This window comes from Peromyscus californicus, unplaced genomic scaffold (assembly GCF_007827085.1).
Source record: "Peromyscus californicus insignis strain IS unplaced genomic scaffold, ASM782708v3 Scaffold_20__1_contigs__length_68692818, whole genome shotgun sequence".
NCBI lineage: Eukaryota > Metazoa > Chordata > Mammalia > Rodentia > Cricetidae > Peromyscus > Peromyscus californicus.
This window is the reverse complement of record NW_026294503.1, coordinates 32,102,337-32,116,599: the sequence shown is the minus strand read 5'-3', so window position 1 is coordinate 32,116,599 and position 14,263 is coordinate 32,102,337. Positions and strand designations below refer to the sequence as shown.

General features: G+C 40.3%; 1 protein-coding gene across 1 annotated transcript in view; it reads left to right on the top strand.

Moving 5' to 3' along the window:
- Dnaaf11 (dynein axonemal assembly factor 11) overlaps positions 1-14,263 on the top strand; it is a 111,306-nt gene that overhangs the window by 87,572 nt on the left and 9,471 nt on the right. The window contains exon 11 of the mRNA XM_052747916.1: positions 9,027-9,112. Within this exon, the coding sequence (XP_052603876.1) occupies positions 9,027-9,112 (86 nt within the window). The remainder of the gene's footprint in view (positions 1-9,026; positions 9,113-14,263) is intronic.

Genomic DNA, 14,263 nt, shown 5'->3' with positions numbered 1-14,263 from the left:
TTTATTTAGGATTTCTTGTTTAAGAAAACCAACCTGTTCCCTTCTTTTTCAATGTTAGTTCTTATGTACTTAGAAGTCTGTTTATTATTTTCTGTTTTAAGGTGCATCCAGATAAGCCGTACCATAGGGCTCAGTTCATGTGTCTCCTTACTCTTGGAGATTACAGTCCTTGGCTGTTAGACGCCATTCCAGAACAGCTGTTTCATTTGTCTTTACTATGCTTCCCAGGTGTTTCTAGCAGTAGATCACGTGCAGAATGAGTGCTTTCAGCATGCTACATATCCTTGCCTGTGATGGATGCTTTCTCTGGATATGGGGTGTTGAAAGGCTTTGCTTTTAAATATAATTGTATTCACTCTTTCATTTAAACCTTTTTTTATTTTACTTTTGAGATTATAACATAATTACATCATTTCCCCCCCTCCCTCCATCTAACCCTCCCATAAACCCCTCTGCATGCATACAAAGTGCTTTGATCATATTCACCTCTCACTTTTAGAGTCACATTCTACTGCCCACCACCTTACCAGCTTGCTCCCATATCAAGTGCAATTCATGGTGTGGGGCCCTCCACTGGCACATGGCTGACCTAACAGGAATTATATCCTTAAAGAAAATGAACTCTCCCTCTCCTAGAAGTCATCAACTGTCCATTGTTCTTCAGGTGGGGAGCTTGTGAGCTCTTCCCACTTCATGCAGCCATGTTGAGTGGGTTGATTTTCTGCAGGCAACCACAGCTGTTTTGAGTTCACAGTCGCAGTGGTCCTGTCATGTCCTGGATACACCATTTTGTAGCAGTCATCTCGAACTTCCAGCATGTAGATCTTTGTGCCCCCTCTTTTACAGTGTTCCTTGAACCTTGAAGGGCTGTGATACAGACATCACATTTGACCTTTTTGGTGGCATTTTATTATACTATGTACAGTTTCTGAACTTTGTTTTAGCTAAAGTCACCTCAATTTTGTTCTGGTCCTTGCATTTTGCTGTGGGTCTTGCAACTGCTACCCTGCATGTAGACCAGATGAGGATTTAAGTAGCACTTACATGCTTAACTTGGCGTCCCTTTCTGTGGACTCCTTTTAGCCCTCTGGTGAGCTCACATTCCAGTTTTTAACTCCCCAGGCCAGTAGGAGTGCATTTTTCTTGAGCTCCAGCTGCCTTATCCATCACAACTCGGGAAAAGTCTTACAGGAAAATATTCCTGTGAACTTGCCTCTTGTTGGTTGCTACCCTCCCCACAGCTATGGATCAACCACCCTCTAGTTTTTGCTTCCTATTGTTTGTCTTTAATACCTCTAAATAATGTATGTATGTATCTCATACTATAAAAACATTGTATTTAAAGGCTCTGTAGGCTCTTTGTAATCTGCTTAATCACTCCACTGTATGAGCTCCTTTGGGGTACCCTTCCTTACCCGAGCTCTGTCTATAGCTCTGTGAAGTCACGTGCTTCTGTTTCCCTTCCCGATTGTCTTACCGTGCTGTGTGTATGCACCACTTTATTTGCCTATTGCTTTCATCGTTATCTTTCTTCCGGTTCCATCCTCACCCCTGTATCCTTTCCTCTTACCTTCTCCTACCTGATCCCTGATCCTGCCTGAAGATTAGCTTAAGGGACTTTTCACCTGCAAGCTTGAATATGCATGTCAGGATTTTCAGTTAAAATATGAACTCATTTCCCTTCCATTCTTACTATATCTTCCCAATCCCTTTTTTTCCCCCTTAGTGACTCTCTTTGTCACCGTCTCCCTCTGCCCTTCCTCTCCATGCTCCAGCCTGCCGGGTTCCGCCACTTTCACATCTCACTCTGACTTCTCTGTCATCATTATCATCCTTCATCCTATCTTAAATCTTATTCTTATAAAATTCTTATGAATAGCATTGCTTTTTCCAGGTATTCTTTTCAGGCATATATACTCTACTGTTCAGCAAGCCTCTAAAACCATCAACTTCATGGTACCGCTTTCCTGTCCTGAAGTCTACTAAGTGTGTGCTTCTCCACTATAGAAAAAATTTCAGCTGTAATGGTGGCTTACAAGCTTTCAGGTTAGGTCTGTAAGCTCAGCTCTCACCCCACTCCCCTTCCAGTACTCATGCTTCAGACCTATGTAGCCTGGAGCTGTGTAGCATGAATCTTAAAAGGTCTTGTTAATAAAAACAAATCCAGGAGCCAGATATTGGGGTGAATGCTGGAAGATCAGAGAAGCAGAACAAGCCACAGGAGCCAGATATTGGGGTGAATGCTGGAAGATCAGAGAAGCAGAACAAGCCACAGCCACCTCGCCTTGCCAGTTCCTCAGCTGATCCTGTTTTCCTCAGACTGGAAGCTTCTGTGTCCTCATCCGAATGGATCTCAGCTGAACTGCTGCTCAAAAGCCTAAAAGCTTAACATGCTCTAGTTCCTGGTCCTCATGCCTTGTATACCTTTCTGCTTCCTGCCATCCCTTCCTGGGATTAAAGGCATGTGTCATCATGCCTGGCTGTTTCCATTGTGGCTTTGAACTCACAGAGATCCAGACGGATCTCTGCCTTTGGAATACTAGGATTAAAAGTGTGTGTGCCACCATTTTCTGGCCTCTATATCTAGTGGCTGTTCTGTTCTCTGACCCCAGATAAGTTTATTAGGGTGCACAATATATTGGGGAACACAATATCACCACAGAGCTGTGAACAATTCTGAAACTCTCAATTCTTTCTCACTTTCAAACATTTCACACAGGTTTTCCCTCTCTTTGGAATGCACTTCCCTATTTTTCAACTTATAATCCTTTTCTAGCTCAAATGTCACTCTGGTGGGAATTGACCCTGAGCCATCAGGGAATCTATTGGCTCATGGTATTCCTGGGGCACCCTGTGCCTGAATTACGTGGTCCTAATCCTGCCCATGGGCTTTTCCTCCTTCCACTAGACCACAATCTCCCTAAAATAAGAGGTATGTTTACTTCAGTGGCAAGTTGCAACAACCAGAAACCACTGTTGACTAATTGATTGAAATTGGTTGGATAAATATATTTAGCAAACATAGTCAATGTATAAATGATTATGCAATGAGTTTGGAATATTTTCTACTTGAGATAATCTGTTTGTCATCTTTTAAAAGATTTCTAAAATTTTTTATCTGTGTGCATGTGTGTTTTATGTGTATGCTGCATATGTGCAGTTTCTGTGATGGCCAAAAGATAAAATCTGATCCCCTGGAGCTAGAGTTACAGGTAGTTGGGAGCCACCCCATGTGGGTGTGAGGAACCAAACTCTCATTCTGTGGAAGAACAGCAAGTGCTCTTAACCACGGAGCAGTCCCTCTCCTCACCACAAAGGTATTTAACATCACTTATTTAACAGTATACATCAGAATAAATTTTGTATCAATTTAGTAGTTAATGTTATTTTAACACAGAAATAAAGTTAAATACTCATTTTCATTCTCTGTAGAGATGTGTTTTCCAAAGGCAAAATCGTGGCCACATCCTATAGTTTTTATCAATATTTAAAAGTTATAGTTAAAGCTTCAGTATTAATTGTTTAAACTTTATCCATAGTTAAAAAAAAAATTACTGAGGCCCTAGTGATGCCCATCATGGATATTCCTGCCCATGTGACATTTGCATTTTAGTGGGGGTAAGACAAATACACTAAATAAATAAACAACTTAGTATTCAGTTTTTATAATGCTGATGCTCCACTGGCAGGAAAAATATACACAAAAGATCAAGTGAGGTAATACTCATACATCTCAAAAATGTTATATTTTATAATAAAAGTACTATGCCTATTCATCTGATTACAAATGTTTAAACTTTATGCTTCTTTACATAAATATGTTCTATTGGCGAGATTTCGTGAGTAATAAGAAGTCTACAGTGCATAGCAAACCATCTTCTTCAGCAACCTTCTCTTTCAGAAGTAAATACCACTGCCAATTTTCTATCAGAAACATTTTAAAAATTCAGTGCCAGTGAGACTACAATGGAAGAGTACTCTTATAAATTGCTAGAGGAAATAGGAAGTGATCTAGTCTTTTTGGAAATAAAAACTGTCATTATATATCAAGCCTTGGGATGTATGCTATGACTTCATACGAATACTTTTGGACTCTATAGAAAAATAAATCCATGATACAAATTTATGTAATGAGTAGGTACCATGATATAATATGAGAAATTATAAAATATCTTAAGTTTCCACAAACAGTTCATTACAGAACAGTATATACACATGATGGGATATTACACAGTTGTTATTGCTCATCGGTAACTTCACATTATCCCAAATCCTACATCAATTCCTGGAATGCTGTCCACCTCCTTTAAATATGGATTCTGTAAGTGAATATGGAGCTATGAGTCACAGTTTAGTGTTAGAGCATTTGCTCAGCATGCAGAAAACTATGCCCCAGCAACATACCACACACATACACACACACACACACACACACACACACACACACACACACACACACACACACACACACTCACACAATACACCATCAACACCAACAACAACCACAACAACACCCAGAAAATCCTGAATGCTATGGAATAAGCCAAGACAAATTCCAATCTTGCCAACACCTAAGAATCACCTAGAAAATATGTGCCTAAAGACTGAACTCTAGGCTTCTATCTGCAGACTCTAATAAGGAGAGTGGAACTTTGTTCTAGCAATAATACCTAAACGTCTGAGAAACACGGGGCAGGTCAATTATCATCTCATGCAGAATCAGCAAGGGCAGGAGATATAACTTAGAGTAGTAGAGTACAGTCTAGTGTGTGTGTGTGTGTGGGGGGGGACTCTGCCCTCACAGCAAAAGAAAGAAAGAAAGAGATGAAAATCAGCAATGATTTGCTTATCGAAAGGCGTCAAGTAAACGTTTCATTGAGAAGGTTTAATGGAGGTAAAAGCTGAAACTGAGAGACAGTGAACTCTGTATGAAACTGTAATTTTTCAAGTACACTGTTATCTTCTAAAGCAGATTAAACTGATGGGGATTTACAGGTATTCTGGTTATCCCACACATTGCCTAAGTGAATGAAGAAGTGACTTTAAACATTCCTCAGTGGCTGATGTGAACAAGCAAGTAAAGCACCACAAAGCTTCCATGTCCTTGTGGGAGAAGTCTGAACACCTCACAGGAATGCAGCTCCCCAGGTCTCCAGACTTATCCCCAGGTGGGATGGGCCCAACACTTTACTGTCCTTGATCATGCTTTTTTCTCTCCCCAGAACATTCTCATTTCTGTCTTCTGAGAAATTCAGGCTTGTTCTTTCCATCATGAAATATCATGCCCTTTAATAAGCTTTCTTAGAGTCCTGGCCATACATCTGTCTGTCAGTTACATCCCTCCAGGTTGTGTCTTTTTGCCTTGTGAAATGACCAGAGGTGGTTTCTCATCATCCAGTCTCAATCTATATCCCTTAGTCCTGTTCTTAGCCCAGTAGTAGGTGCTCAGTAAATGTCTCCTTAAGCAAACCTAATGGCAGTAACATGTGAAACTGCGGGGAAAGGCAAAGACTCCAAGAGGAATTCATTGTGATTTTCAGGCATGTTATATTTAAGAAGCAGGGCTAAATTTATAAGAAACAGTAAGCTGTGGTGGTGCATTATGATAAATATATCTCTTACTTCCTAAGAGACTGGCATTTTGTTGAGCCTCACAGCTGAGTTAATGATACACCTTAAGGTCACTTAAGATTTAAGACTGCCATCCTACTGTGTACCCTCAGCCTGTGTGTTTAACCTGCATTTTAGAGAACAATGTAGCAGCCAAGCATGCTTGCCTTGGATTTCCTAAGTGGTCAACTTTACAACCTAAGCTAAAGCATAGCTGTAATATTGAATTATGTACTCTTCTGTGCTCTTGACCCAAAGTAATGCAAGTGTGTTTTGATAATCAAACAGCAAAAAATAGTAGTCAAAAGCAATCTTATAACATGAATATCCACCACAAATGTTGAAGTCGACATTTGGGATATTGCTTGAGAAATGATGATGTTTATAATACTTTTTGTTATCTGGCTCAGTTGGGGTCAGTTAGTGTCAGGGGTTTGTTCACTAGTAAAACTGTAGAGTATTCCTCATCCCCTTCCCATGAGGTACTTTCTGTAAATACAGAGCAAAGTGCTTTGTGAGGAAGGATGGAAGACACAGGGAAAATGGAGTAGAGAATTCAAATCTGGGCTTGAACTTGGTTAAAGACACCAAGGTACTATGATTTCTTTCCTTAAGGCAAGCACTGATGTAGTATTGGTGACTCAGAGTTTATTATTAATGTGTTCAACCACAGATTATTGTACACTTTTCCCAGTAAACATCTTTAATTATATTTCACTTTTCTTTTAATTTACATTCAAGTTTTCAACTAAAACAGTGGTTGTTCACTGATATTTATTTAGATTCATATGAGTAAGTATTGATTTGAACCACATTTAATTACTCTCCAAAGCATCAGAAATAGTCATAGATTGGCAGTTCCTGTGGTGCACTGTAAAAAATGGGAATCAAGCACTCAGATTCTCTTTCATCGCTGCTCCACAGCTAGAGTCTCAGAGTGAGTGCCATCTACTATTAGTAAAGCAACCACACACACTTTATTAATATCCACATAGACCGTCTGAGTGCAGGATGCTAGCTCAGGAGGTAATGAGACCCCCATTCAGGCTACTAGCCAAGCAAAGGTTGGAAAGTCAGTGGTCAGGAAAGCCTTAGGTGGGGTTTGAGAATTCTATGGAAAATTGAGCCCGGTCGCTGCATCTGTATTCTGTATTAGCTCCCACAGAGCAAGCCTCCAAGAGTTGAAACAATGTAACATCATTAAAATGTTCATTTGTACCTCAGTGCCTGTCCCAGAATTGAATTTTTGAGGAGTTAATTACATTTCTCTCTGTGGGCTCAGGAAACTGTTTAGTCTCACATTATCTAATTTATTGAACATATTTTGGTCCTTAGAACTTTTCCATTAGTCATTCCTAAAACATACATGGGACAACGAATAAGACACTATTTAATGAGCATGGTTACCTAGAGGAAGCACAGCCCCAAACTACAGGATCATGGGAAACTGAATGACATGAATTACAAACCTTGGCACTCCAAGCCTATAGCTCTCCACTCCAACAAGTTAGGTCCTATCAGGGTCTCCTTGTGGTTGATGTGAATGTCAGTGATGAGGGACTCCCACGTTAATGGGAATGTCAATGTCCATATTTCTTCTCACTGCTGATGTTTTGATTCCTTGTAAGTTTCAAACTTAAAAGAACCTTAGAAACAAACTGTGCTGAAATATCCTTTAAAAATAAGAAGCGCATTTAGATTCTGCTGCACAGCAAATTCCCTGTGAAGAAAAGTTCCAAATTTGTGGCTCTATTTGCATTTCCACAAACACAGAGAATCTTTGTGCCTAATACGTGACAAATAACAGTGTTAGAAGTAGGCATTTTAAGACTCTAATTATGCACAGGTCCTCATTCTTGTTAGTGTGTTTACAATGGGAAGCAATGCAAAATTTGTACTCCCCTTACAACAAGGCTGATATTTTAATACATTTTAACTCACAAGGATGTTGTTTAAAATGATTAAAGTATTTAAATAATAAAAAGATGCTTAGGTGCCACTGTACCCCCCTAAAGCAGATTCTAAGATGTAGATGAATATGCAAAATATCCAGGAGTTCCCAAGCATCAACTTCTGAAAAGAGAGAGAAGGCACCAGGGGTGGGAGATGGGAGAAGCTGAGCAATGATTCAGGCTTACTGGGGCCTGACCCACCCTTCTGTGAGCTCTGTGGAGCAGGAAAACAAATTCCTTAGCCAAATGGCAAAAAAAAAAAAAAATATTTTCCTGTGTATGAATTTGGTTATGTATCCAGGTGGACAAACTTAGGGTTGTGGCTCAACCAGGCCACCAACTCCCTTCCCAAATGCAAATGTGAGTCCAGCGTGCTTGGTTGTGCCAGCAGATGACCCAGGTGGTGACAAGCCTTCCAAGTCCAAGCCTAAGAATTTTTCTTAATCCATTGTGGGACTGTGGGTCACAGCTGTGCAACATACCAAGTCTTGGGTAGGACAGAAAAGGATGGCAGGTTCATGTCAACTTTCAACACAATGACTGTTCCTTGTGTGCAGATATGTTCAAGAATGAGTCTTCCTTCTGTCAATGATGAGGGTGAGTGAGGGATGATATCCCTCCATGACATTTGAACAGAAAGGACAAATTACCCTGAATTGGTCACCAGACCCAAGCAATACAAAGAGAGGTTTTTAGGATGCCTTTGTCTGCCTACAAGTAACCTCTGTCTCACAGGAACGATGTTGGGGACTGAGGGAGTCATAAGTAAAACATGCGACATAAATAAAAAGTGCAAGTTTAGACTTACTGCACAGCTGGGATATGATATGGAGCAGTGTGTCCTCTTCCTACTCTACTGTGAGAACTTAGACACTTATTGAGGGCACAAATGAGATGACCTCTCTTTGCCTTGGAATAGTTTTCCTTTACTGATTGAAATTAATCAGCTTTGTTTATTGAGATCTCAGCATGCTTAGCACTGAACTTATCTAGTATAAAGGAAGTAATAGAATTAGAGAATTCTCAGACCCAGAAAGGACCTTTGAGAGCACCGTCTGTTTCCCTCCTAATTTCAAAATGCAAGCAAGAGGTCTAACTGGGAATAGGAAGAGCTCCCGTCTGGGGTGATTTCTTTGGCAGTATGGTACTGGGAACACTACATAGGCAGAGTCTTCCCAAATCAGCATCCCATCCCCAAACACTTCCCTTAAGTGTCTGGCATGATGCTGGCTTTCAGATAAAAGACATTTGTAAAATAAATTAATTCACCAAATCTGCATGCTTGGCTTTGGCAATCTTTCGATAGCTTGAGGCTTTGCAAGACTATTGTGTTTAAGAGGCTTAAGTTAAGACTCTTCCATGGAATATGTACAGAAAAAAATTCAGATGCTTTATAGTTTAAAAAAATCACACATACATTAAGGAAGAATGCATCACTCTACACATGTCATGTTTTTATTTTAGGTAGAAGAAGTTATCACAGGAGGTCAACACACACCCATGTCTGTGAAAAGCACCCCGGACAGCAGCAGAGAGCAAGCAAACCACAGGTACCATTGTTCCCAATTGTGCTTATCTATGTTATATTGTTCTCTTCATTATCATACACTGGCTAGAATGCAGCTTCCAGAATGATTGTAAGCATTTAATGTTTGCAAATGCTCGGACCATGCATGTTTATTCCAACTCCCGAGACTCTTCATTTATAGGGCTCTTGAGCTGCAGAACTCCAACCTGTGTCCGTGCACATACCAACTGCTTGTGAAAACCCTAGTAAAACAATAATATCCACCATGATTGCTGATATTTACTGAACACTGGTTTTGTACCCACATTTCAAACCCCACTTTCCAAGGGGGATTTGGGTGTCCCAAAGGCCATGTAGCATGTTGAAACAGTTCATGTTCATAACATTGCTCTTACTACATCCCTGTTTGATTCCCATGTCACCTGACCTTCTTATATTCCTTAAATATAAGAGCCAGCATCACCATCCTCTTCTCAATGTCCTGACCATAGCTCATCTTCAGCCTCTGCCTAATTAATTTTCCAGCAAAGCTATCCCTTTCTCAAGAGACTATTCACTCATTTTCAATATTCCACTGTGTTAGAAACTTCTTCCCCAAGACCCTGGCCCTGTCTCCTGGAAAGCTTAAGGACAAAGCCAATCTCCCCTAAATATGCCAGCATCAAAGTTATTTTGTACAAAGCTCTTCTAGTTTTCAGGCTCTGGATAAGACCTCTGTTCCTTCAGCTAGCCTACTTCTCATGACTTCCAGACTCTTAACATCCAGATGGTAAAATCTATTTTGGACTGAGGCAAATTTATCTCTGTGCTACAAATATATATACTGGATTACATCATAAAAATACCTGCACAAGACTATGTTTGTGTTTTGCATCATAAAACCTCAGCTATTTGTATAGCCATTGGTGACTGTTGAGGTTTTCTAGAAATTTTTTAAACATGGGATTTGCTTTAAAAACAGGTATGGAATTGAATTTCTACTGAAAACTGGTTTGCTGTTTTTAACCTTGGAAAACCATTCACATTTCTCAACCTAGTGAGTTTTACTACAGATCCTTGGGTATCAAAACTTACATGAATACTAGAGTCATAATTAACCCCAACACCCTCAAGCCATGTAAGCAATCTGAGTTAATTTGCAAGGATTAAGGATAGGAAGGCAAACCACTGTAGTTTGGAGGTTGTCATTAGACCCCAGGAAGACTGTCATTTACTATGGTTAGATTCGGCAGTTGGAGATGTTTTAGCAAAGTACGTCTACAAAGCATTTCTTTCTCATTTTCATTGTGGAGAAAGCTCGCCTCACAACCCCACATCCAGGGCTTGTGTGGAGGTTGTTTGCAGAGCTCCATCAGCACTGACAAACATCAGTGTACACTTTAGCTCTTCTTTGCATACATTGCCTCTGGGCTGGGCAACTCCATTAAGTAATGTTGTCTATTAAAGGTGCACGTGGGGATTGAGATTTGGTGGGTTGTTGGACTTTAGAGAAGATGGATACCAATGCAACAAAAATCTGGGAGAGCTGGAAGAGGCTTCCACCTTCTCCTAACTGGAGCTGTCTGCTTCTCAAGCTGTGTAGATGGAACAGGTAGAGGGAGAAGAAGGGATGGTTTATCCATGGCTGGGGGGGAACACCTGGTGAATGAATGTGTCTCTTAACACTGAGATGCAAAGGAAAATGTGCAGGTTCCTGAAAAATGGGAGTATTTATGAATGCAGGTGCCAAGACCCTCGACAAAACAATCTTTCATCATCAAAATAGCATGGCATGAGAAAAGCCCTTCTTACTGAGACACAGAGAAGCTGAATTTATCCAAGATCACAAAATGTGTGAGAGATGGATCCAGAACTATGACCCTTTGGGATTAGCCTTCTTGTTGTATAGTGAACATAACATCCTGAGTTGAAATTTACAATGGTTTTATGGTGGATTTTTTTTTTTTTTTTGCTTTAGTCTAGGAATCTTATCCTACTCTTGTGTTCTAGATCTTTGGAGTCTTGCCTTTTGTGTTTAGGTGTTCTCTATCAGGAATTGAGTTTTGTTTAAGGTACGATTGTTTGCTCCATCTCACTGTCTCTAAAAAATTGGTCATCGCCGGGCGGTGGTGGCGCACGCCTTTAATCCCAGCACTCGGGAGGCAGAGCCAGGCGGATCTCTGTGAGTTCGAGGCCAGCCTGGACTACCAAGTGAGTTCCAGGAAAGGCGCAAAGCTACACAGAGAAACCCTGTCTCGAAAAACCAAAAAAAAAAAAAAAATTGGTCATCAAGGCCTCTGGGTCACAAATCAGGTGTCTGAATGTGAAGGTCTGGATTAGTTTTCTGGATTGTGTCTTTTCCACTTCCTTGATTTCCATAGCTTTATACTAAGTCTTCATAACTTATAGGAAAAGTCACCTCACCTTCTTGAAGAGGAGTTTGGCTGTTGTCTTGTTATATGCCTACATTGATTTCAGAATCAACTTGTCTGGTTTCAAGTGTAAATTGCATCCATCCTTTTTTCAAATACGACATTGAAAAATCAGAAACAAGCTAACTTTATAAACAGATGAGGTTTATGTATCTCACAGTTTTGGAAGTTCAAGGGTAGTCTGCTAAAGGCCTTCAAGGTATGCAACTTTGCATCTGAGGTACATGTGTAAGGAACAATCACATCACCAATCAGGAGGCTAGACAGAAAATCAGCTTAAGTTCAGTCTTCACGTATCTGATGTCTAAGAATGACTAAGTCCAAGGACTCCAGCATTTCTGCATTTCTTTTTAAAGACAGCATGCTGGATGACCTCAGACGGAGGCCCTAGCACCTGAAACTTAAGGGTTGAAACTACAGCACATGCTTATTCTCTCTGTATCTCTGTCTCTCTATCTCCCATCTCTCCCCACCCCCATACTTTTGGGGTTATATTTAGAATTGTACATACAAATCCATTGAGGAGATCAGTCTTTCTAGCATTAGCATTTTACAATCTCATTTGATGTCTCTGCAAATTTTTATATTTTTTTCAATAGGATACCCATGTTTTATTTTAGGGGTGTAATACTTTTATACTATTATAAATTCATTCTATTATTGTTTATTACTGATATGTAGAGCTGAAATTTTCTCTTTTGTGAAAAAATATATTCAACATTAGACTGACAATTTAACCATTTGAAATTGTGAAACTCCATGACATTTATTGTGGTTGCATTCTTGTACAGTTAGTACTACCATGGAATTCACTTTTATATTTATGTATACTCAACAATCTTACTAATATTTCTCAGTATCTGCCTTTTATTATCTGTGGGCTCCTTTTAGATTTTCTATATCTGCAAAGAGTGCTTACTTTCTTCACAGATTTCATTCTCTTTCAGGCCTTGCTATATAGTGAAAGGTTACAGTATAATATTAAATAAAGGAGAGTTAATGGCCTGAATGTACAACGTCTCTTCAGATTCAGTGTGATCTATAGTTGGTGGAACTAGGAGGCAGGACCTAAGTGGCAGAGGTATGTCTCTAGGGGTAGGTCTTTACAGGGAATGCCTGTCACCCACTTCTGTCATCTTCTGCTTTCTGTTTTGCGGTGATAGGAGCATCCTCTGTCACATGTCCTTTGGCCATGACTTAAGGCTGCTCCATCATGTCTTCTTCATCATGGTAGACTGAAACCGTGAGCCAAATTAAGTCCTTGCTACCTTAAGTTGCTTCTATCAAGTTCTTGGTTCACAGTAGTGCAGAAGTAGCTAATACTGAAACTTTGTACCAGGAAGGGGGTTGTGGTGACACATCTGCCTGTGTGGATCCTTGGCCTTGGAAACAAGTCTAGGGGGAAATTTGGAGGAGTTTGGAAACATGGGCTTGAGATGCCCTAGGTTATGGAATAGGCAGAGCTTAATGGGTGATTATGGTTGGAATCAGAAGTACTAGAATGTCAATAGAAATGACCACAGTGAAGAATAGGTTTGTAATGTTTTGGTGAGAACAAGAATTCCATTGGAAATTGGATTAGAGGCCTGTATTTACTTTTCTATTTGATATGACAAAATACCCAACAAAAGCAACTTGAGGAATAAAAGGCTTATTTTAGTCAGGGTTCCAGAGTGCAGGCCATCGTGGCAGGGAACTTATGGTAGCAGGAACTTGAAGAACCCGCTAGACAAATTGCATTCACAGTCAGGAAGCAGAGGGAACTGAAAGCTTGTTCTCAGCTCACTTTCTTCTTTTCATTAAACCCAAGGCCCGAGCCCATGGAATAGTGCCACCAACTGAGGGGGTGGGTCTTCCCACCTCATTTAACCTACTCTAAAAACTCCTTCATAGACATGCCCAAAGGCATACCTCCATGATGATTCGAAATACCATCATGTTGACAAGATAACCACCCTATAGATAGCCATGTTCCATTTGGGCAAAGAATTCATTAAATTTTGCCTTATCCTGAAATTTCTAGTAAGTCTGAACTCAGAGGTAATAGAATGTTAAATTGGAAAACAGTCACGGTCCAAAGGTGCATAGTTACTGCTGAAGCTGATAGCTGAATGTGGTATCAATTGTGTGGTGCTGGTTCTGTAGGCACCCAGAGAACTTTAGAGAATGGGAGTTGATCTGGAAGAAGCAGGTCACTAGGGGAGACCTTTGGAGGTTGTGCCTAGCTCTTGGTTCTTGATATAGTTTCTCTGATTTCTGTGATGGCTTGGCAGTATGTAGCAGGGCCAAATTTCATGCAGAAAGTCCTCGAGAGATCTATATGTGAAGCTATGAGAGTGAAGCTGAAATTGCAGTGGAGAAGCCATGGGAGCCATTGAGAGAGGCCATGTGCAGAGAGCTGTGCAGTCCCTTGGCGCTTATATCAATATTATGCATGCCAGTCATGGAACTCTGAGATTTCATTTTTGCTCTTCTGTTGCACTCAGTCTTGCTTTGGTCCCATCTCTCCTCCCCGTACTCAAATTCCTCCCTTTTGGAATGGAACTTTTGCTCTGTGCTGTTGTTTAACAAAAACATCTAATTATATTTTAGGTTTTCCAGGAACTCACAACAGAGATATTGCCTTAAGTATAATAGAAAGAAGGTGTTCACTTAGGCTTTTGGATATTACTGGGCTGTTAAGACTTTGGTGACTGAACCTGGGGCCTTTCACCTTCTAGGCTATAACTGAGCTACATCCACAGCCCCCCTTTCCTACTTTT